Below are 23,078 nucleotides of genomic sequence, written 5' to 3' on the forward strand. Positions count from 1 at the left end.
TCATGTTAACCAATCCATTATCTGAGCTACTTGACTGAAAAAAAAAACTATCACAGGTAGCTCAGCACAGTTGCATGCTAGAAGTGGGGTGGGGTTTGCCCACCACCCTGGGAACATCTCTGAGATGTAGGCCCATTACAGACGGGCATAAAGTACGGACTGGGTTAGAAGGGACCAAGTCCATACAAAATGGTGTCGCCCATTCCACACGGGGGGCTGCCATCTTTACGTAGCGTGTCATTGGTGCCTCGCGGCATCATATCTGCGCCGCAAAGAGAAGCGCCATTTTGGCGCTTCTTATTTGCAGCGCAGAGGAGCCTCACGGTTTGGACGCTGGGGCTCCTCCACGCTGCAAATGGCGGCGGCAGCAGACCGCCCCTTCTGGGCGGTCTGTAACGTGCCTTAATTAGACTTTTTTGTAAACAAAACACACCATGGAAAATAAGCACAGAAGTTCTCATTTTGGAAAGATGGAAAAGCATTTTTCTTCTCCCCCACCCATCTTAACAAACCATCAACAAAATAAACTACTATACTACCAAAGAAACTTACTTTGCCCTTCACTGTTACCACTGGCTTTTGTCACTGAAGAAGTTAGTCCCTGATTCATAAAGTTATCAGCATTTGAATTATTCCAATCACTGATGGTGAGGGTAGGTTTTGAACCAACAGCTGTAGTACCTGAGGTAAAGGCAGAGAAAAAAGAGGCAAGGAAAATATGACAAGCTTTTTTTGACAAGCTTTTCAATATGATCCCCTCCAAAATATATGGTGTCTTTATTTCAATAAAACAGCACCTAGTTTTTATATTTTCCTGTATTCTGTATTTAGCCTAGAGTTTAGGTATTCTCCTCTACTTCAAGCATAAGAAGTGTGGAATTTGTTTGGCATTATAATGTTTACTATTTATACAACAGAATTACTTAAGTCTCTTCTTGGCAGTGTGATATTAACTTGCATTTATTATGTTTTATGTATTTGTTAATTTTGGCTATTACTGTAGCAATATTTGGGTTAATGTTTTTTAATGTATGTCATTTATTTATTTATTTATAAAATGTTTTTAATTGCACTTTTTGTTTGTTTGTTTGTTTTTTAATGCTGTGAAGCCGCTCTGAGTCCCAGTCCTGGGAAAAGAGCGGGATATAAATAAATAAAATAAATAATGTTTCAATAATCTCTCAACAGTAACTTTCTAACTTTTATTATTATAAACAACATGTCAAGAGAGGGAACCATAATAAAATTAATCCTACCCAAAAACAGAAACATCAAATTTATGTCCAATGCATATATAAATAACAAATTTGTTTTTCATTACAAATCAGTGAAGTAACCTCTTTCTTCAACATATGTAATGAAGTTCTAATAGTGAAAGGATTGCCAGTCAAACATGATCTTGCATAAAGAGAAGCCACATCTTGCATATTTCTAGTACACCAACAAATGGGTGAAAAGTGACACAAAGGTTCAAGACACACGTCAGAAATAACCCAGTTTGAGATCATTTTAACTGCGCTGACTCAGTGCTAGGGAATCCTGGGAACTGTAGTTTGTTGTGGCACCAGAGCTCTCTGACAGAGAAGACTAAATATCTCACAAAACTATAGTTCCCAGAATTCCCTAGTATTGACCCAGGACAGTTAAACTGGTCTCAAGCTGGATTATTTATGCAGTATTTTCAACCATAATTTCTTCTCCTAACAGTAGATGCACATGACATTGGGATCAAATGGCAAGTACATATTTTTAGGGATGCTTCCCACAAATATTTGGTTTACGTTCGTATACAATGTGTTCATATACAATGGAATTGAAAGTGTTTGCTTTAAAAACTGGTGCAAGTTCGTAACAAAAAATGTATTGCTAATTGACGATTATGGAAAACTCTTGACAAATCATGCATTTTCATTAATACAATCTCTTAACTTTTGGAGAGATAGCTTCATTTATGTATTTACTAATTACATTTCTATCTCACCTTTCTTCCAATGAGCTCACAGGGGCAAATGCAGCTGTCCTCGTTTTATTCTCACAATAAACCTGTGAGGTAGTTCAGGGTGAGAAATGGGACTACTCAAGATCCAAGTCCCAGTTTGACAGCCTAACTACAGGACTGGCTCTCTGTACTTTTCTTTAGCATCATTATCTCTTTATACAATATTCATTCATATAAGTGGGAAGGCACTGTTTCTTTTTCTTGCAGACAGGAAATGTGGGAAAGATGTGAACTTATTCACCTAAATTTATATATGAGCAGAGAAGTGAACAAATCTTCCCTAAGCCCAAATCTTTTATAAATTTCACAAATAAATCATAAACAGCTTTCGGGGAACCCTTAGCATTGCTTGAGCAACCGGAGTACTGGATACAGCAGAACAAAGAAGAAGAAAACACTCAATTTAGCATCAGTATATCCTAGGCTACAGGAAGTAAAATCGGTAACTTTATATTAAAACCAGTATAAGTTGAACTATGACTCTGGAGAGCAGGGTTCAAATCCCTACTCGGCTATGGAAACCCACTGGGTGACCCTGGTCAAGTCATACTCTCACAGCCTCAGAGGATGCAATGGCAACCCCTCTCTGAAGAAACTTGCCAAGAAAATCCCGTTTTGCTTTAAGGTCACAATAAGTCAGAAACGACTTGAAGGTACATAACACACACAGAAAGCATTTAACAACATAGTCTGATCAAAAACATTTCTCTACAGTTACAAATATTGAAACACAAGTATTTTTCTACTGTCTATGTAAGCAAGTCACAAAAATGAGATTTCTCCCTATATATCCCACCTCACAACATCCTTCTGTTCAAAGAGCTTTTTAATATCAAGAATGAAGTCCATAAACATTATTGCTCACTGAAAAGAAAATTAGCATCCCTGAATAATAGAATGAAATATTACAGTGTCATTAGTGACTCATTTTTGGATGACCAACTCTTATTATTTCCTAACACATCATTTGTTAGTACTAACATCCTTATCTTCAGGATTTTATTTGCACACTGCTGCCAACGTAACATGGGATACAGAATGCAGATTCTGAATCGCAAAAATAAGTATTCATGTTTTGTATCTACATCCTTATGTGATTTACTATTTAATTCATCATATAGGATGAAACAAACAACTATCCAAAAATGGAACACTACACCTAGTGTGGAACAACAACAACTATAGAATCAGAGAAAAAAATATATCACTGTGGAACAAATGAAATAGAGTAACTTAATTCTTGCATCTAGCATCATACCTGTTTAATTGATTAACAGGATCACATGACAAGAGGATATGACAATTAACTATGAATTACAAATAAAGGAAAAATAATAATTACCACCAGAAGCTTTCATTTGCGTAAGAATCCCAGCTCTCATGTTTGGTAGAGTCTGGGTTTTCAAAGGACCATCAGAGACTTGTAAGGATGCAGTCCCATCTGGAAAAGCTGGCTTCACTAAAAGTTCATTCCTTGGGGCAATTCGTGGCATGGTGGAAGACTGGATGTAAGGACCAACTGCTGCCACTCGGCTTGGAGTAGATACCACTGGCTGTGACTGATTCCCATCAGAGGTCACCTAAACAAGATACGTAAAGATTAAGAACTAAATATTACAACTCAGCTACTGGAGAAGCAGAGAGAAACACAGTAGCGCTTTTATATAAGAAAGGTATTTTGACAGCCTTCCGGCATCCTTTCTTACAAAGAAAGCACCAAAGGGGGAAAAAGCACTCTTCCCCATATAAAAGAAGAAATAGGTTAATAGTGATGTATTATTTAAAGTGATTTTCATACTACAAGGGAAATACTACAAGGGAATAGATAGGATGCAGCAGACACATAGCCCCTCAACAACTTCTCATCCACACTCAGCATGTAAAATACATAAAATATGTTCTGGTGATAGAAGTGGACAGTAATTTTGTTTTGGTTTGTGATGATGATGATGATAATTATTATTATTTGGCACTCACCGGTACATTTTCTTTTTGCTGCAGCGCAGCCTTTTTCTTCCACAGCCGTTCCCTCAACTCATTAACACGCTTATCCATAACTGCCACCTCTGAGTTGCGTTTGTTTAAGCAGTCCCTCTGTTGCTGCAGCTTGGCATTCTGCTCCTGGTTCAGTTTGTTCCTCAGCTGAATGCATTCAGGACAGGAAATCAAGAATTCAGCACAAATAACTTTCAAAGTAGGTGCCATGAGGAAAATAAAAAAAAAGTTATGGGGGTTCTAAAAACATTGGACAATCTCCAACTTTTGGAGAGATAGCTTCATTTATGTATTTTACAGAATGTAGAATGTATTATGTATTTTACAGAATGCCAAGTAGTATTTTAAAAATCTACATAACACAGAAGATGTTAAACTTCAACAATTTTGGCACTCTTGTCAGAACAGACAAAGAGCCAGAGCACATTCCTTTGCAAAGTAATGTGTGACCATTACATCTGCAGTTACCTGAAGCTCCTTGTACAAGCGGTCAAGTTCAGCTACAGCCGACTGGTTGTCATGGTAACCATCAATCCGGCCATTCTTGAGCATCTCCAATTGCCTAGTAAGTTCTTCTACCTTTGACACAGCCAGTACCAGTTCTCGTTGTTTTTGCTGGAACAAACTGTTCATCTGCTCAATCTCCTCCACTGCAGAGGAAGACAGAATACAATAGCTCTAGCTGAGAAATGACCAAATGTTGGCTGCTTCCAAGGCAGCTGTTTAGGGGACAGGAACACCCTCCAGCTCTCCAACACAGAGCCAAAAGAAAGCTACCCTAATCTTCAACTTTAACAGAAATATTTACAAATTTATCAACTTCAAATATTTAAAAGGGGCTTTATCACAAGAAAGCTTTTCTGAACGGTATTGTTCTGAACTAAACATTACAACAAGGCTACATAAGATAAATGTAGCTATACATACTGTGATCTTTTAAGGAAAATACTTAGTTCTCATGGGATTAAATGAGAAATGGAGGGAGATGAAAGGCAAAAGTATATACAGTCATCCCTCGGTTTTTGCGGGGCATCCATTCCGCCCTGCCCCCCGCAAAAACAAAAAATCAACAATATTCAAGCCCCACTGACTTGAATGGTTGTGTGTGCCTGCTGGCACCCACGGGCACGCATCCCATTTTGTCCCCCTCTGTTTGCTGCCCACAGATTGGTGAAGGACGTGGATTCCAAGTCCACAAAAACAAAGGGGCAACTGCATATTATAAATTTAAGGTTTAAAGAATGAAGCCTTGTATAAAATAATACAGAAAAGAGAGAAAATAAAATAGAGAAATTACAGCATGCAAAGATACTTCCTTGTTCTAAAACATTATTTCTAGAAAACTAAGTGTGGGGGGAACATTTTTTTTCAGCATGAGAACCATTATTAACTTGCAGAAAAGCCTATGAAAAGATCTGAATGTCAGCAGTGATCTGGAGCACACATGAGCAGCTGGCAAGACCCATGCCTCTCCCTCATCTCACACCCTCACAGACACAGTCATTCTCATCTTCCTATCCATTTTTTCTCCTTCCTTTCAATCCTCACTTTTTTCTCTCCACCACATCACTTTTTTCTCTCCTCTCCCAAAAATACCAACTTGGCTTTTTAAAAGCACCCACTGAAACCAAACAGATGGCTTTTAAAAAAAAAGTCTAGTTCTGACTCTCCCAACTTGATGTGCTGGACTATAATCCCCATGATCCCCAGTTAATGTGACTACTGGCCATGGTGGTTGAGACTACCGTTCAACTCACCAGGAAGGCCTCCACCATACTGGCTACATCTGATGTAGTTGCTCTACAGGAATAGTGCAGCAGAACCAGGGAGGAGGACCATGGACCTCACCCTAGGCTACAACAAATTCAAATTCACACCTTCTTTCAGCGCCAGATGCATCTGATCTCACTGTCATTTCTAATAATCTGGCCATGGGGCCATTAACTTGAGTATATTATTTTTGCTCTCAGCTTTTCAGTGAAAAAAAAATTACATGAAACTAAAAGCTTTAATAACTGTAAATGTGATCCTGTAATCCAGCAAAAGGTTATCTTTTCACTTCTACATGCACTCTCTTATTGGGAAGATCAGAACAACTAACATTAAAAATTTTAATTTTTGGAGAAATAATCATGTCAGTCTGTTTAGGAAAACAATACAGCTTTGTACCACAGTAGTAGGGTTCCTTGTGGATAGTAAATTGTAAAAAATGATCAGAGGAAATTTACCATATACATTCTATCTATACGTCGAAAAATGTAAGCCCGAATGGGCTCCAAAATCCTAGGTAGACGTATATATGGGTCAATATGGTAATACTTCTCTGTGAGCTGTGGAGATGGGAGGGAAGAGAGAGAGGAGGAAAATCGGGTGTCTCTGTCCCCCTTTTGCAAGCCATCAGCCTTGGGGAAAGTTGTGGGGAAGAGAGGGAAATCAGAGGTCTCTCCTCCTTTTTGCAAGCCAGCAGCCTTAGGGAGAGGAGGGGAATCAGAGGTCTCTGTCCCCCTTTTTGCAAGCCATCAGCCTTGGAGAGAGTAAGGAAATCAGAGGTCTGTGCCCCCCCCTGCTTTTTTTGTTTGTTTTTTTGCAAGCCATCAGCCCTGGGAAACATTGTGGGGAAGGGAGGGAAATCAGAGGTCTGTGTCTCCTTTTTCTGTAAGCCATCAGCCTTGGGGAAGGTTGTGGGGAAGGGAGAGAAATTGGAGGTTTGTGTCCACATTTTCCATGCCCAGACTGTGACCCTTGGGAGAGGTCCAGAGAGGGAGAAGGAGGGGGTGAAGTAGTTCCCCCCCCCCGCTCCATTTACATCCTTTGTTACATGCCCCTCAACATATCCATGGGTCATATCAAAATTCATGATTTTGCCTCTAAAACCTGCCTTCGATTTATACATGAAGTTGACTTATACACGAGTACATACAGTATTATTTTTCATGAGAGCACATGAGAGATTTTTCATGAGTGTCAACTATGAATAAGTGCATTATGATTTGTAGTTCCACTGTCAGGTTTGCAAAATCTGAAGAAAAGGAAAACCTGGCATCCTTTGACAGCTGTGCCAGGATGCTATGCCCTAACATTCAACGTAAGATGTTGTCAATCATCTACTGCTTTATAGCATAGGTCACAAATAGTTTAAATATTTAGACAAATATTGCTAAAGCGAAATAATCTAATCCAAATCAACAGGCAGGGATTCTAAACCAAAATTATTACTTGTTAAAATGTAATTAGTTTCAACAGCCTGCTAAGGGCTTAATATTTTTTCAACCAAGGTAAAAATAAAGGCTAAGTCATATTCAGGATTTTCTTGTTACAGTACTTCTCTTCTGTCACCACTAGTCTGAATCAGAAATGGAAACAACAACAACAACATCAGTATTCCAGTATTAAGAGTATTTTTAAATCCCATTGAGACTATTTTTATATGTTACTAATAGGTCACAAACAGACACTCAACAGCAACTATTGTATCTCATCTATTTGATACAGGGCTCCAGGCATGAATTAGAATGTAATAGAGGATATTAGAATCAAACAAAAACCTTCCAGGTTAAGAGGTTAAGTACAAATATGCACACACCAAAACATATCTCAGCACAAACAATAAATAACTATTCTAAATAGTTCTTTGGCTGATTATTGTAAACAGGAGCACCTAGAACACTAACATAAAAGAAATATTATGTATCAGTCACCCAAACGCATCTCACCAACAGCTTACCTAGTTTTCCATTACTGAGCCGTTTTTGCTCTACATGGCCTTTCAATGCTCTCACTTTCTTCAGTTTGGCTTCCTGATTCTCTGCAATTTCTTTTAATCTTTTTAGCTTTTCCTGCTCTGCAGCTTGTTGTTGCTGCCGTTGATCCTGCTGTTTTAGAAATTTTAACCGCTGCTCCTATAGGTGAACAGAACAAGCATCATGCCACTTTCAGATCTGAAGAGATTCAATAACATATATTGATAACACAGGATTTCAAGAACAAAGACAAAACTTAGTGCATGTTGTGTTTTACACTACAGAGCACTGAGTACTGCAAATATTAAATAAACAAAAATTGCTATACAGAAGACACCCAGACAAAACTAAACTAAATGTCTTGGGGTTCCTGTATCTCCCACTGTCTCCACAAAAAGCAAGGAAAGGGTTGGGTGTACATGCATGCCTGTATGACATTCACACTCACATACACTGCTACCTCGGGTTACGAAATTAATTCGTTCCGCCATTCCTTTCTTAACCCGAAAATTTCGTAACCCGAAAAGGCTTTCCGTTAGCACTGGAAAGCCTATAGCTGCACTTTGCAGCATTTGAATTTCGCGCCGAAATGAATTTCGTAACCCGAAAAATATTTCGTAACCCGAAACAGTTTTTGCCAATCCAACTTTTTCGTATCCCGGAAATTTCGTAACCCGATCATTTCGTATCCCGAGGCACCAGTGTACTTTATACAATTTCTTTTTAAACGAGCTCAAGATTTGATCATGCATCTCAGAGGTTCATTTTCACTTTGGCTCTCAACTTCAGTGGGCACACTAACCTCCAAGGACACTTATTTTCCATTACTGATAGTCCCACTTGAGGAGGCCCTAATAAGCTTTCAAGGACCATAAGATTCTCAAGAATAAAGTTTGAAAGCCACTGCAGTATATATGACATGTTTAAAGGAAGCCAACAGATACATTTGACACTTTTGTTGTTTTTAACTGCCTTCGAGTCATCCCTAACCCATGGTGACCCTGTGGATAAGACATCTCCCAAAAACCCAGTCCTCCACTGCTCTGCTCAGGTCCTGTACATCCATATCCATTGAGTCTACCTATTCAGCATGTGGCCCACCTCTCTTTCTACTTCCCTCCACCTTTCCTATCATCATTGTCTTTTCTAATGCATCATGCCTTCTGAAGACATGGCCAAAGTACGATATCCTCAGTTTGATCATCTTAGCTTCCAGGGAGATTTCAGCCATGATTTGTTCAAGGACCCATTTGTTTGTCTTTTTGGCTGTCCATGGTATCCTCAGCACTCTTCTTCAGAACTGTATCTCAAAATGAATTGCTCTTCTTCTTATCTGCTCTTTTTACTATCCACTTTTTGCAACTTTACATGATGATAGGGAATACAATGGCTTGGACGAATCTAACGTTAGTACTAAGTTATATATCTTTACTCTTTAGGACCTTTTCTAGTTCCTTCATATCAGCCCTTTAAATTCCTAATCTTCTTCTAATTTCTTGACTGCAGTCTTCTTGCTGATTATTTATTCAAGATACAGAAATTCTTTTTACTATTTCAATTTCCTCATTGAAGGTGCCTAAATCCAAATGACACCTATGTAGTGTACTCAACTAGTGGCCATGGCCAAATCAAGGCACAGCTCTTGGTGCACTATATATACCAGCCTGTCTACCCAAACAGACTGCTGGGAAAAACCCCAAGGATTCCAAAGCACTTTTATAAAAATGCAGTTTCAAAAAGCTGCTTTTTGAGTTCATTCTTTCATGAAAGCTCATGGATTTCATAGACTTGAGTCTGCTTCCTCAGATGTATGAAGGGCTCAAGTCTATGAAAGCTCATGCTACCAACTTTTTTCCTTTTCAGTCTCAGAGGCGGGGTACAAACCGCCGCTTTGCGGCGCTCCCCCGCCGCCGCCATTTGCTCCGCGCGGGAGCCGCAGCAGCCAAACCGCGCGGCTCCCGCGCGGAGCAAAAAAGAAGCTCCATTTCGGAGCTTCTTCTTGCGGCGCGTCTATGACGTCGCGAGGCGCCTGGCGCGGACTCGCGACGTCATAGGCGCCGCGACGCGTCTGGACGCTGTGCGTCCAATACGCAAAGATGGCGGCGCCCATGTAGAAAGGGCGCCGCCATCTTTTACGTATTGACTACGTATTAGGGTTAGGGGGGTGCGGAAGCACCGCCCCTTCCTAACCCTAATACGTATTCAATACGTATTTTTTGGCGGTTTGTAACCCGCCTAAGGCTCTACAACATCCTTTTGCATACTTTTCCCAAACTAACACAACTATGTCTTTTGAGTTCAACAAACCTTGTTAGCCAACATTTGCTGTTGTGCCTCTATTTGATGCTGTTGTCGTGATGCCATTTCCTGCAGTTCGGCCAGAGTCATATCCATCCGAGGAGCACTGACCTTCAGTAATAAAAGTTATACATAAACACTGTATTTATTTGATGCCCCTACAAGAAATCTGCCCCCTGCCTTCAGAAGTAAAGGACTGCTTAGTATACTGTTCAGGGAAAGGTAAAAAGAGAACAAGTTCTTCTCTAGATTTATAACAATGAAGATGGTTAAATTAGTGACATCCTTTTATTCTTATGGAGTCTGGGTGAAATCAGCAACCAAAATACATCTAGATGTCACCTGAGTCTACTGCAGAGTTCAAACTAGTATCTTTCATCTATCATTGCACTACATAATGATCTACTGAATATCTTAAACAAAATGCAGATGTTCCACACAGTAACTATGAGCAGCACACTATGAGAAGGTTTAAATAGTGATTTAACAATGATACCACACACACCTATATGCAAAAGTTTAAAGATGCCATACTTTTAAGCTGCTTCTTTTAAGATGTGTCTCAATTGCTGTGCTACTGTGTCTTTTAAAAAGAACCTCAAAATCTAAAGAAGCCCCACATTTCATGTTATGACACAAGTTACTCAAGCAGTGTACTGTTGTGTCAACTTTGGGGGGAGCTTTACAGCATGAAGCCTCTGACATTACAAAATATTATTTTGTTGGGACTTCTCTTGAATACAGTAGTAGAGTATACTTTCCCTTTAGAAGAGCCTGATCTCCGATTTCTAACTGGCAAGATGTTATTTTGTTTCTGCCGCCTTCTACATAAACTTTGGCATTCCTCAATCCAGACTCTGGAATCACAGAATCATAGAGTTGGAAGAGACTATAAGTCCAACCCCCTGCCATGCAGGAACGCTCAGTCAAAGCATCCCCAACAGATGGCCATCCAGCCTCTGTTTAGAGACCTCCAAGGAAGGAAACTCCACTACATTCCAAGGGAGTGTGTTCCACTGTTGTATAGCCTTTACTGTCAGGAGGTTCCTCCTAATGTTGAGGTGGAATCTTCCTGGAGCTTGCATCCATTGTTCTGAGTCCTGTTCTCTGGAGCAGTAGAAAACAAGCTAGCTCTCTCCTCAATATGACATCCCTTCAAATATTTAAACAGGGCTATCATATCACTTCTTAACCTTCTCTTCTCCAGGCTAAACATACCCAGCTCCCTAATTCGTTCCTCATAGGGTATGGTTTCCAGACCCTTTACCATTTTAGTTACCCTCCTTTGGACATGCTCTGGTTTCTCAACATTCTCTATCTTGACTTAGGTTTGTTGCTGTTGTTGTTTTGCTGTTGTTGTGTGCCTTCAAGTAGTTTCTGCCTTATGGCAACCCTATTATGGGGTTTTCTTGACAGGTTTCTTCAGAGGAAGTTTGCCACTGACATCCTCTGAGGCTGAGATAATGTGATTTGCCCAAGCTTACCCAGTGGGTTTACATGGCCAAACTGGGATTTCAATCCTGGCCTCCAGAGTCCTAGTCCAATGCTCAAATCACTACACCACACTGGCTGACATAGGCATACAGGCTTTTTTAAAAAGACTGACATAGGTTTACAGGCTTTTAAAAAAGCACAGAAAAGTAACAAATGTCTGTAGCCACTGTCTTCTGTTATTGAAAGAGTCAACATAATGTAGGTTTGTAATGTTAAATAAGTTATTTTCATGTTCACATTTAAGAGATGCAAACCTAAATACTTACTCCATTCTCTGTCCTTCGTTCACCAGCAATTTTTACACCATTTCTCTTCACACTGGTTCCACTTCCTTTGTTTATGTATAAAGGAAACAAAAGGAAAAGACAAGAAGTAAAAACATTTTAGGGATCCCTTTCAGTAAAACTTTCCTTCTGAAATGATGGAAGAAAGAGAGGAATCGAGAAAGTATGCAGTTTCAGACTAGCACAAGTCATCAACAAACATAAGGAAGTCAATGTAAGCAGCTCTTCAATGTATCTGCTAAAATGCTGCCTGTGCAATAAATGCACTCACCTTGCCTGACATGCAGGGACAATACAAGAAAAACAAAAACAAAAAATTTCCATAAAAATTAAAGTTGACAAGCTGCAGCAATAAGCCAAGAGTTTTTCATGAACTCAGCTTTTATAGCAGAAATAAAGGGACATGTTGCTTTACTACTAAGCCATTTTGGATGTATGACAAGAATTCAAATATACATCCATGTCAAACAAAGCAGCAGTAGAAAGGGTTTCTTGACTTATCAGTATAAGAATGATATGCAAACTGGACAGTTTTAATAAAAATTAAGCAGGAGGAATTATGTGTTCTGAAAACACTAGTCCTATTCAGCTGTTAAAGAGCTGAGCACATTAGCTTTGTCTCCTTCATTTGTTTTCTCCATTTGTGTTTAAGTGACTTAATAAAGAGGAGAGACTCCTCTACATATGGCAACTATATGGTAGGTCTTCATGAGGGCAATGGCCAAGGCTAGCACTCTCCCTCTCCCTGTGTGTTTATTTTAGAATGCCTCAACAGAATGAAAAGTCTCAAGAAATAAGCAGGACATAAGTACAGTATAGAACATTCAGCAGGCCAGAGACTGAAGTCCTCCAGAAATTAGTGTTTCATTACTGACATATTTCAGAGAGCTAAAGAATGAGACCACATCACACAATCCTATGTGCTTTACTCTATACTACATCCCACACAAAGATAAAGTATCTTCTGTTATCCATCAAAGCAGGGTGCCCAATGCTAGGGTAAAACAGGCTGAAAGAAGAACAAGTGTAACATTTCCTACTGTACAGCTGTTGTGGTGGGTTTGCACACACATTCATTAGGTTAAGTTATCACATACCGGTTTCCCTACTAGGGGATCGTTCATGACGTAGAAAGAACCGAACCTCACTTCTTTGAGCTCCATAACGCTGCAGAAGATCTAACATGCGCTCATTATCAGGTACTGGGCGCTCTGAAAAATGCAAAGGCAGTTTGATATATTTTATTCCATGTGCTTCCTATACTATACTAATAAACAAAACTTAATTCCACATCTCAATGGCATACAATCAGTTACCAAGGGCTCCTCTGCATGGTTTACCAAAGATGTATTTGAAATGTGTCCATAACAATCTTCTATTCAAATGTTGCAGTATTCAACTTGCACACATTCTAAATATACCACAAATATGTCAACTGCAAAACCACAGAAAAGTAATCTTTAAAGCGATAGAAGGAAGAAGGGGATGGGGAAGAATCCTCAACAGCAGATAAACTAACATCTGTGAAAACTGGATGACTGTCAAAACTATACCAAGCCAATGAAATAAGAAATACTGTACTGAGATGTATAACTATACCAAGCCAATAACACAGGAAATACTGAAGTATGGCATTTATTTTAAACATATTTATATCTTGCCCTATTATACAATAAAAACAAACTAAAAGCACAGGAAACAATTTAACAAAACAGGTTTAAACAGTTTAAAACTAGACATTTTAGAATAAACCAGATAAGCTCAAAGTGTTTTTAAGAACAGCCATGAAATGATACCAGTGTAGTCACCACAGGGGGCATTCCATAAACAGGATGCTACAAATGAGAAGTCCCTCTTCCACATCTTTCCAATTATACTGTAGTCATTGGGTGGGCACAGAGACCTGCTCCTCCAGAGTACCTTAATTCTTGGGCAGGAGTACTGTATAGAGGCACTCCTTCAAGTATTACACTAGTACTATTATTTTATATAAGACCACTGTTGTACATGCCATTGTGCAAAAATAGAACATTAGAATACACTTACCAAAGTGTACAATCTAATTAAAATAAGGAACATATCAAGGCCCCAAATCACTTAAGATTTTAAATATTAAAAAATATTTTGAATTCAAATCTAAAGCATGCTGGCAGCTAGAGTAATCAGTATCATTTGGTGCCTCCACAGCATTTCATTCAGAGAATTTAGAATATGATTGGTATAACACTATATTTGAGTATGAACTACAACACAATGTTGTCAACAAGAAACCTGCAAATCAGCCTTCCCTAAGATGGCACCATCCAGATGTTATGTATTACAGTTCCTCAGGAACAAAATGAAATTTAATACAGAGAAATGTAAGATACAGTACTGCACTTAGGGTGGAAAAATGAAATGCACAGATAGGGCATGGTTTCCAGACTCTTCACCATTTTAGTCGCCCTCCTTTCGACACGCTCCAGTTGAAATCGGGACAAAATTGGGGGCATACTTATCAAATTTGCAGATGACACCAAATTAGGAGTAGCAGCTAATACCCCAGAGGACAGGATCAAGATTCAAAATGACCTGAACAGACTAGAAAACTGGGCCAAAGCTAACAAAATGAAATTCAACACAGAGAAATGTAAGGTACTGCACTTAGGGCGGAAAAATGAAATGCACAGATATGGGAGGGGAACACCTGGCTGAATGATACTATATGTGAAAGGGATCTGGGAGTCCAAGTAGACCACAAATTGAACATGAGTCAACAGTGTGATGCGGCAGCTTAAAAAGGCCAATGCAATTTTAGCCTGCATCAATAAAAGTATAGTGTCTAGATCAAGAGAAGTAATAGTGCCACTCTATTCTGCTTTGGTCAGGCCTCACCTGGAATACTGTGTCCAGATCTGGGCACCATAATTTAAAAAGGATGTTGAGAAACTGGAGCGTGTCCAAAGGAGGGTGACTAAAATGGTGAAGGGTCTGGAAAACGTTCCCTATAAGGAACGCCTTAGGGAGCTGGGTCTGTTTAGCCTGGAGAAGAGAAGGTTAAGAGGTGATATGATAGCCCTGTTTAAATATTTGAAGGGATGTCATATTGTCATTCTTGACAGTAAGGGCTGTTCGACAGTGGAACACACTCCATTGGAGTGTGGTGGAGTCTCCTTCCTTAGAGGTCTTTAAACAGAGGCTGGATGGCCATCTGTCGGGGATGCTTTGATTGGAAGTTTATGCAGGAGGTTCGACTGGACTGGATGGCCCTTGTGGTCTCTTCCAACTCTATGATTCTATGATTGTAACACATGGGGTTGTTAGCAACCAGGCTAGCCAACCGTCAGAGATGATGGGGAACAGAGGTGACACAGAGCTGCAGATTTGGGAAGGTGTTATCATTTCTCATTCTATTTCTCACTGCTGCCCATCAAACTGAAGCATAGTATTTCTGGTTCACATGGGGAGTTGAGCTTTAAACAGGATCACCTTGTGTCCAAACTGCCATGACAATATGCCAAATAGTGATTAGATGAGATGAGACAGAATAGGATAGGATAGGATGAGCTGATCAGAAGGTGATATGCAGCTTTGCTTTTTATCACTTGGCTGGCAGTTTGCATTATCAAGCAAGCTGCTGCCCTACCAATGTCTTTGGACTGCAGTTCCCCTCACTACTGACTGTATTCACTACAGTGATGTGAGCTGTATATAATCCAAGAATAGCTAGCAGGGGCCACCCGATCTAGAGAATGAAGTGAGAGCATGATCTTCCAATCTACAGTACTTATGCTTTCCCAGTACGCTCCAACAGAACCCAAACCTCTTGATTAAACAATGCATGGATGCATGTAACACAGCTTCCTCTGTAGCAGCATTTTGACTATGGAACTTCCTACCCAAGGAAGTTAGACTGCCCCTCTTTTAAGCTTTTGGACAGCTGCCAAAACAGTGCTGTTCTGCATGTGTTCAATGTTTGAAACTGTTGTTTGAACTGCTTCAAAGCTGGATTTTATGATTGTTTTTAGACTGATTTTAAAAGTTTTTTGAAATAGAAACTTAGTGTGTTTTCATAATGTTTTTATTTTTGTATTGTTTTAATTGGTTTTTATTTGTTCATTGCTTTAGGAGTCCTGAGCAGAGAAGCAATACAGAAATGCCTACAAAAATAAATAAAATAAATAAAAATAGGATTTTCATGCATAACTGGTAACTTTTTTATTATACTGGAAGAAACTAATTTATTATAGTTATAGCTGTTCAATCAAAATAAAGTTGAGGTTCTCCAGTTCTTGTACACACATACACGAATCTATATTGAATATGGCTCTTTTGGTCTCTCCAGGCTATCAATGGTTACTGTTCCCATTGCTCTCCGTCTGGTCAATAAGGCCCATTCTTTTATAACAGAGTGACATCATTGGATTAGTTGCCTTGTTTCTGATTCCCTCCCTCTAATGCTCATTATTTTTCTCTGACACCCATCAGTCCTTTTATATCCCAAGTCGTGCAACTGCAAGAATTAGGAAGTGCTGCTCTGTTCTCCTAATATTGCATCTGTCCTCAAATGCCACAGAGGTAAACAGCCACCAGAAAACACATAAACAACTATCATCCTGTGTATCAGCAGGTTTGGCAGAACATGGGGATCTAGGTTCCTATCCCTATCTCCATCTATCTCTATCTCACTAGGATCTCTCTCACTAGGATACTGCCAATTGTCCAATTTGTCCCGTTAGTACTGCTAACCTCTGCAAAGGCACTGAAATAAAAGCATCATACCTTCTTCTTGAAGGACTGATCCTATATATTTGCAGGTGGAACAGCCTCTCCTTGACCTCTCAGGAACCATTCACACATACAATAGCAAATGTCTTGCATTAAACTACAAAGGCCATAGTAACAAGCCATCAAGTTAGCAATACAAGTTCAAAAGACATGTTTTAGTAAGTATAGTGGCTAAATGGATGACACTGTGGTGTCCATTTACTGAGATTTTGCACAGTATTATTGCTTAGTTTTAAAATGTTTTGCTTTATTAGCATAGAAAGGAACTCTGCCTCTTTTCATCTGAAAACTTAAGAGGATAACATGGGGGGAAAACCATTGTTCAGTCTTGGTCACTGTTCAGAGCCAAACAAATATTTTTTCAATTAATAATATTTAATCATTAATCATTTTAGCAGAGCCAAGTTTAATCACACAAATACCATTCATAGTAATATCTCTCAACAAACCTGACTTTATTTTTAAATTTTAAAAAAGTTACATCAAAAGCTTTCAAATGACAGACTGGCAGCTTTCTATCTTTAAATGCTGATAAAGATTCTTTCCTCTTGTGTAAAGGAATAGTGAGTTCCTTATCTACATTTAAAACTAAAAGCAGTCAATGCTTTTCAACCTGATTTTTAATCTATGTGAATTAAAAGCATAAAAGCAAATCTGTCTTTTAACTTAACATTTTTATCACAATTGCACTCGAATGATCTAGGAAGTCCTGGCTTTACATTTCACAGGAAAGAAGAGGTGGGCATTTGTGGTGGGGGGAAACCTTCATCCCCTGTAGCAGGTGGCAATTTTGGCTGAAAATGTGACCTAGAAATTGCCACAAATCTACTTTCAATTTGCACTTGTCTGCCAATTTGGGGGCGGGGGGGGGAGCGGGATCAGGGGTGTTAGGAGGGAAACTGCTGTGTTTTGGAGCATTTTGGAGTTGGAAGCCATGGTCAGCATGTTCCTCATCCCTGCTGTAAAGAGACAGAATGTAACAGATTATAGATGAGATCATCTATAAGACTCAAGAATAAAAAATAATGAGGTTATGACACACAAGTGATTGAGGCAAATACTGGAATACTGATAGTTATAAACAATAAACAATATTTTGAATAAAAAATAAAGCTGAATTGTACAAATAGATAATGATGTTAGGAAAGTCCAACTCCCACTCTATTTGAGTCTTTTTGTTTAAATGTTTGATTTCAGTGCCTATTTATAAATACTCCCTTCTACAAGTATTTTGGGGGGGGGGGTATTGGAGGTTCTTGGCTTATAAATAAAAGAGCACTGAGAAAATGAGGTTTCTTTAAGAAAAAAAAATCTGCAGGCACATTGAAACAATCTAGGAAGGAAATTTTCTGGGGTCACTGTCAAAGGAGATTAGTTTTACAGTATAAGCAAGTAGGTCACTGTTACAGAAAAAGCAGCTTCCATGGTTATTTGTCTAGACAGCTAAACAGCTCATCTTCTAAATCACAAGGGGAAGAAGGTACCATTATAATTTTGAAGAGGACAGTCTGAAAGAGGATTTATGATGGGGTTGACTCAATACTCTAGTAAAAACTAATTAAAGTTAAGACAATGGCATTTGTGCTACATTTCCCACTAGTAATTGCCATGGCCACTGTGTGTACTAATCCATTGTTGTCAAGAAACAATGAGACTTAGCATTACAATAAAACAAACTGCTATCAGAGTACAAGGATGGATTTATTCAACAACTGAAAAGTCGTACTTCTTTAACTTTTTATTTAACACTTCATATTATCTAAAACCTGCTCCTAGCAGTATCTGTATCAGAAAATTGGTGCTTTGAGCAATGGTCTGGAAATCATGTCTTATGAGGAATGACTTTGGGAGCTGGGTATGTTTAGCCTGGAGAAGAGATGGTTAAGAGATGATATGATAGCCCTGTATAAATATTAGAAGGGGTGTCACATTGAGGATGGAGCAAGCTTGTTTTCTGCTGCTCCAGAGAACAGGACATGGAGCAATGGATGCAAACTAAAGGAAAATAGATCCCACTTCAACGTTAACAGGAACTTCCTGACAGCAAGAGCCGTTGTGGAAAACACTCCCTTGGAGTGTGGTGGAGTCTCCTTCTTTGGAGGTTTTTAGACAGAGACTGGATGGCCATCTGTTGGGGATTGCTTTGATTGTGTGTTCCTGCATGGCAGGGGGTTGGACTGGATGGTCCTTGAGGCCTCTTCCAAGTCTAGGATTCTATAAGGCCATGCTAACTGCTGTGCTGTTGCTACAACCTGTTATGCTCTGCCAATATGGCAAGCTGACCTAGGTCAGCATGACAGCACAACACAGCAGGCCATCATGCACAATCAGTACTGTTTAGTGCGATAGAGAAGCAGTGTCGAAAGCATGGCTAAGCAGAAGACAGACTGGGATTTACTGGCAAATCTTCGGATGAAAACGGTTTCTAACTATCAATTGTTCTTAGCAGCAACAAAAAAAAAATTACAACCTAAAGCAAGCTGCAGACATGAAGAACAGTTATGGTAACCACATGTTGTCTTTTGCATGAAAGGGATGTAAAGTCCATTCAGTTTTGTTACTGCAAATTCCTAAATTCAGAATATGTTCAGATACATTTTTTTTCATTCTGGTTATTTCCAGCTGAAAAGATCTTGGGAAGTTTAGTGAAAAGGAAAGCAGACTTGAGAAGCTGACCACCTTTGCTTTAAAGATTTTAAATAAGAAAAGTGAACCAAACTGAATATTAGTCTGTAAGGCATTAGAAAAACTGTACACCTAAAACAAAAAGTAATAGGCAGTATATACCCATTTACATGACTCCAATGCTACAGTTAGAGTGGATCTGTGAATCATCTAAGATATGGAGAGTTGTGGTGTTCATTTAAGATTTTTGACACGTGGGCTGAAAGATACAACAGGATTTTCCTTAGCAAAGTATCTACTGTGCTTAGCTTTAGTATAAAAAGGCTTATCCTATATCAGTTTCAAAACTATTGTTGTTCATCCAGCATGAGTAATTCTGGTAGACAGAATTTGAGGCTCTTGGGAGATTTTTAAAAAATTAGCATGCAAAATAAATGCTGGCTATCGCAATTTATGGCAACAAATTAAGAGGATAAGGAGCAAGATTTTAACCATGCAAAAAACCTACATTCCAGTGGATAATCATTTTAGGCTGGAAATAAACAGATATTTAGTAAGTTATCATCTTTTAACTGTAAATTTTAAAGACAGTACATAATAAAAACAAGTAAAACAAGAAAACGAACAGCAGACAAAAATGCAATGAATTAAAATATTTAAGACAGGTGTGAGCAACTACACAAGGGGAGGAGACTCATCACACACACACACACACACACACACACACACACACACACACACACGGGTAATGTGGAAGTGACCTGGTGTTACCTCCAACTTCAATTTTGGCTGGTATTCAGTGTCTTTTACTTCACAGGTGGTGAATTATGAAGCCAAGCCCTCCCTCCAGTCCATCTGCCTTGGTCCAGGCCTTGGAGGTAGAGAGGAACTGCTGGACCTCTTACCCTTTCCCTCCACCACTCTCTTCTCCTTCTGTCTCATGTCTTTTTAGATTGTAAGCCCAAGGGCAGGGAACCATCTAACTAAAAAGATTGTATGTACAGCGCTGTGTAAATTTACAGCGCTTCATAAATAAAGGTTAATAATAATAATGATGATGATGATGGAATGGAAGGCACAGGCCAAACTAGCACATCTTGGCAATTTCCCAGTGATTCTCTTTCTCAATATTTCAAAGTGTTTTGGGGTGTCATAGAGGAGGGGGAGCATAATATTGAGGTGGAGGGACTACATGCCACCTATAGTCCACACTTTCTCCACTGCAGTTTAAGACATTTTTTAATGTCTGGACAAATTTTTGGTTTTTGTTATGGAATAGCAAAAAGTTAACTCCAGGCATATATTCCTGCAAGGGACATTTCATAAACCCCAAAATCTCTCTCACTTCAAGATATCAGATTTACTATCCATAGAAATGGTGTTCAGAAAATGGTAAGTGACATTGCAGTCTTACATTTCCCAAGACTTTTGGACAAGCAAGTTAAAGAGTCCATCCTTTTAAAGAAGTGAAGTATGCTATAAGCATTAATAGAAAATATGGAATACACCATGTGAAACAGCTGAAAACTTTTAGGCATAAATTAACAGAACAACTCATGGTAATCCTGCACATGGGCAAATACTGTTGAAGTGGGAAAGAAAGCAGGAGGGTCATTTAACAGGGAAATGCACATTCTAACAAATGAAGGTTTTACATTTGCATTACAGATGTAGACGGAATCACATTTAGTGTCTTATGTAAATAAATCTTTGACTTATAAATATTATTATTATTATTATTATTAACCTTTTTTTATAAAGCGCTATAAATTTACACGGCGCTGTACATACAATCTTTTAGTTAGACGGTTCCCTGCCCTCGGGCTTACAATCTAAGAAGACACGACACAAAAGGAGAAGGGAGTGGTGGTGGGGAATGGGATCAGGTCCAGCAGTTCTTCTCCGCCTCCGAGGCCTGGACCAAGGCAGATGGACTGGAAGAAAGGCTTGGCTTCTTAATGGATGGTTAAAAGGAGGCTGTATTATGTTATTGTTTGCGAATTGCTGTAAACCGCTTTGATTATTTCTTTAGAAGAGCGGTATACAAATAAATCTTATTATTATTATTATTATTATTATTATTATTATTATTATTATTCCTGGGTCAAAGAGGGGCTCGCCTCTGGGAATGCTTCTCTAAACAATATAGTCTTTAACTCAGTTTTGAAACTGGGTAGAGAAGTGATGAGGTGTGCATGTGTGGGAAGAAGGTTCCAGGAGTAAGGGGCAGCAAGCGAGAAGGGACGAATTCGGGAGGGGGCAGTGGTAGTCCTACACTGTGAGAGGAGACCTTGACTACAAGAGCGGAGGGTGCGAGTAGGAATGTAAGGAGAAAGAAGGTCAAATAAGTAAGGAGGGGCCAATCCATGGAGGACTTTGAAAGTCAATAACAAAAGCTTGTACCGGATGCGGAAGGGGAAGGGGAGCCAATGAAGAGAGGATATATTTCCCCGCCTCTCCCAGTGGATCAAAGCGGGGTTACAGGCTACTAAAATTGGTACATACACAATCTAAAAATATTACATCAAACATCAACAATCAAACATCCAGGGGCAAGGCCAAATATCGTTGTCAGAGATTTAGCTGAGATTTCAACCCAGCTTTTTAGAATGCTGTTACTGTAACAGCCAGCTTTCATTTTACATGAATCATAAATTTAAATTGCAGAGTTTAAGTCTTCTAGATCAGTGGTTCTCAACCTTCCTAATGGTGCTACCCTTTAATACAGTTCCTCATGTGGTGATCGACAACCACAGAGGAGCGGTGTCTTGGTTCCTAAGACCATCGGAAATATGTGTTTTCCAATGGTGACCCCTGTGAAAGGATCATTCAACCCCCAAAGGGGTCGCAACCCACAGGTTGAGAACCACTGTTCTACATACTCATGCAAAGCTTAATTTCAGGGGTGGGTAACTTCTAGAAAAGGAATGGTGAGATCCTCAAACTCAACATAGACCTCATACCATCCCAGCTGAAGCTGTTATGATATAAAATCAATGTTTTTTAACATACAAAAGTGCATATCCTATACACACACATTTGTTAGTGAGAGTTAGTGGAAGCCTGGCAATAACAGTAAGAAGTCACATGCCGTCTGTGTGTTAACCACCCCTTATTTTAGTTAAATGTTTTCATTAATCCTGAGATTATAATAAAGTAGAGACTTTTCTAGATGCTTGACAAGTCACAAATGCCACATTTTACTTACCTGAGCCACACCATACTTCTGCTAGGTGACATTCAGTTTCACCAGGCTCTTTACATAAATCCACTACATCTCTGCATGTAGTTTCTGGGGTGATTGGCACCTCTGTGAAGTGTTGCTCATTGTTGCTGAGGTACACTGTAAGAAACATCTGTAAAACATAAGATTATTTTGTTAATATCATTCGTGACTAAATCACAGAAAAGGGGTGGGATCTGTGTTGCTGAATTGTAATTCCCCATACCCCTACCCAGCACAGCCAGTGGTGAAAATGCTAGGAGCTGCAGTTCAACAGCATCTGGAATTACCACTTCCATTACAGAATTAGTAATGTTTTTGTTGTCTGTCAAAATCTTTGTTTCTCACCAAGAGTGCATATATCTCAAACTACGCATAGACACAAACACATTGGATAAATGCACAGATCCAAACATCTGGCAATAGTTAACAATTATAGAATCGTTCTTTTGGCACAAGATGTGTCTGTGCTCAAACTGCGCAGAGACATTATTTATTACCAAAGTTATAAACGAACAGAATGAATACTCCAAAAGGAATCAATACTGATAATCACTTTTAAAGTGAACAAAGCAAACATGTCCCAAAAGCTGCTGACCCGTGAACAGCAGATTACTTTCTGCTGCCGTACTTTCCTTTGAAAATGTCCAAGG

At 39.2% G+C, this 23,078-nt stretch overlaps 1 protein-coding gene across 1 annotated transcript in view; it reads right to left on the reverse strand.

The window, feature by feature from the left end:
- Positions 1 to 520: 520 nt before the first annotated feature.
- Positions 521 to 23,078, reverse strand: part of LOC121917629 (apoptosis-stimulating of p53 protein 2-like) — a 28,143-nt gene continuing 5,585 nt past the window's right edge. Inside the window, exons 2-10 of the mRNA XM_042443734.1 lie at positions 22,411 to 22,558; positions 12,908 to 13,021; positions 11,793 to 11,857; positions 10,042 to 10,143; positions 7,719 to 7,893; positions 4,463 to 4,644; positions 3,977 to 4,141; positions 3,342 to 3,579; positions 521 to 681 (exon numbers count right to left, since the gene is read on the reverse strand). Of these exons, the coding sequence (XP_042299668.1) occupies positions 536 to 681; positions 3,342 to 3,579; positions 3,977 to 4,141; positions 4,463 to 4,644; positions 7,719 to 7,893; positions 10,042 to 10,143; positions 11,793 to 11,857; positions 12,908 to 13,021; positions 22,411 to 22,558 (1,335 nt within the window). The 3' untranslated portion in view covers positions 521 to 535. The remainder of the gene's footprint in view (positions 682 to 3,341; positions 3,580 to 3,976; positions 4,142 to 4,462; positions 4,645 to 7,718; positions 7,894 to 10,041; positions 10,144 to 11,792; positions 11,858 to 12,907; positions 13,022 to 22,410; positions 22,559 to 23,078) is intronic.

The sequence above is a fragment of the Sceloporus undulatus genome, unplaced genomic scaffold (genome assembly GCF_019175285.1).
Source record: "Sceloporus undulatus isolate JIND9_A2432 ecotype Alabama unplaced genomic scaffold, SceUnd_v1.1 scaffold_27, whole genome shotgun sequence".
Classification (NCBI taxonomy): domain Eukaryota; kingdom Metazoa; phylum Chordata; class Lepidosauria; order Squamata; family Phrynosomatidae; genus Sceloporus; species Sceloporus undulatus.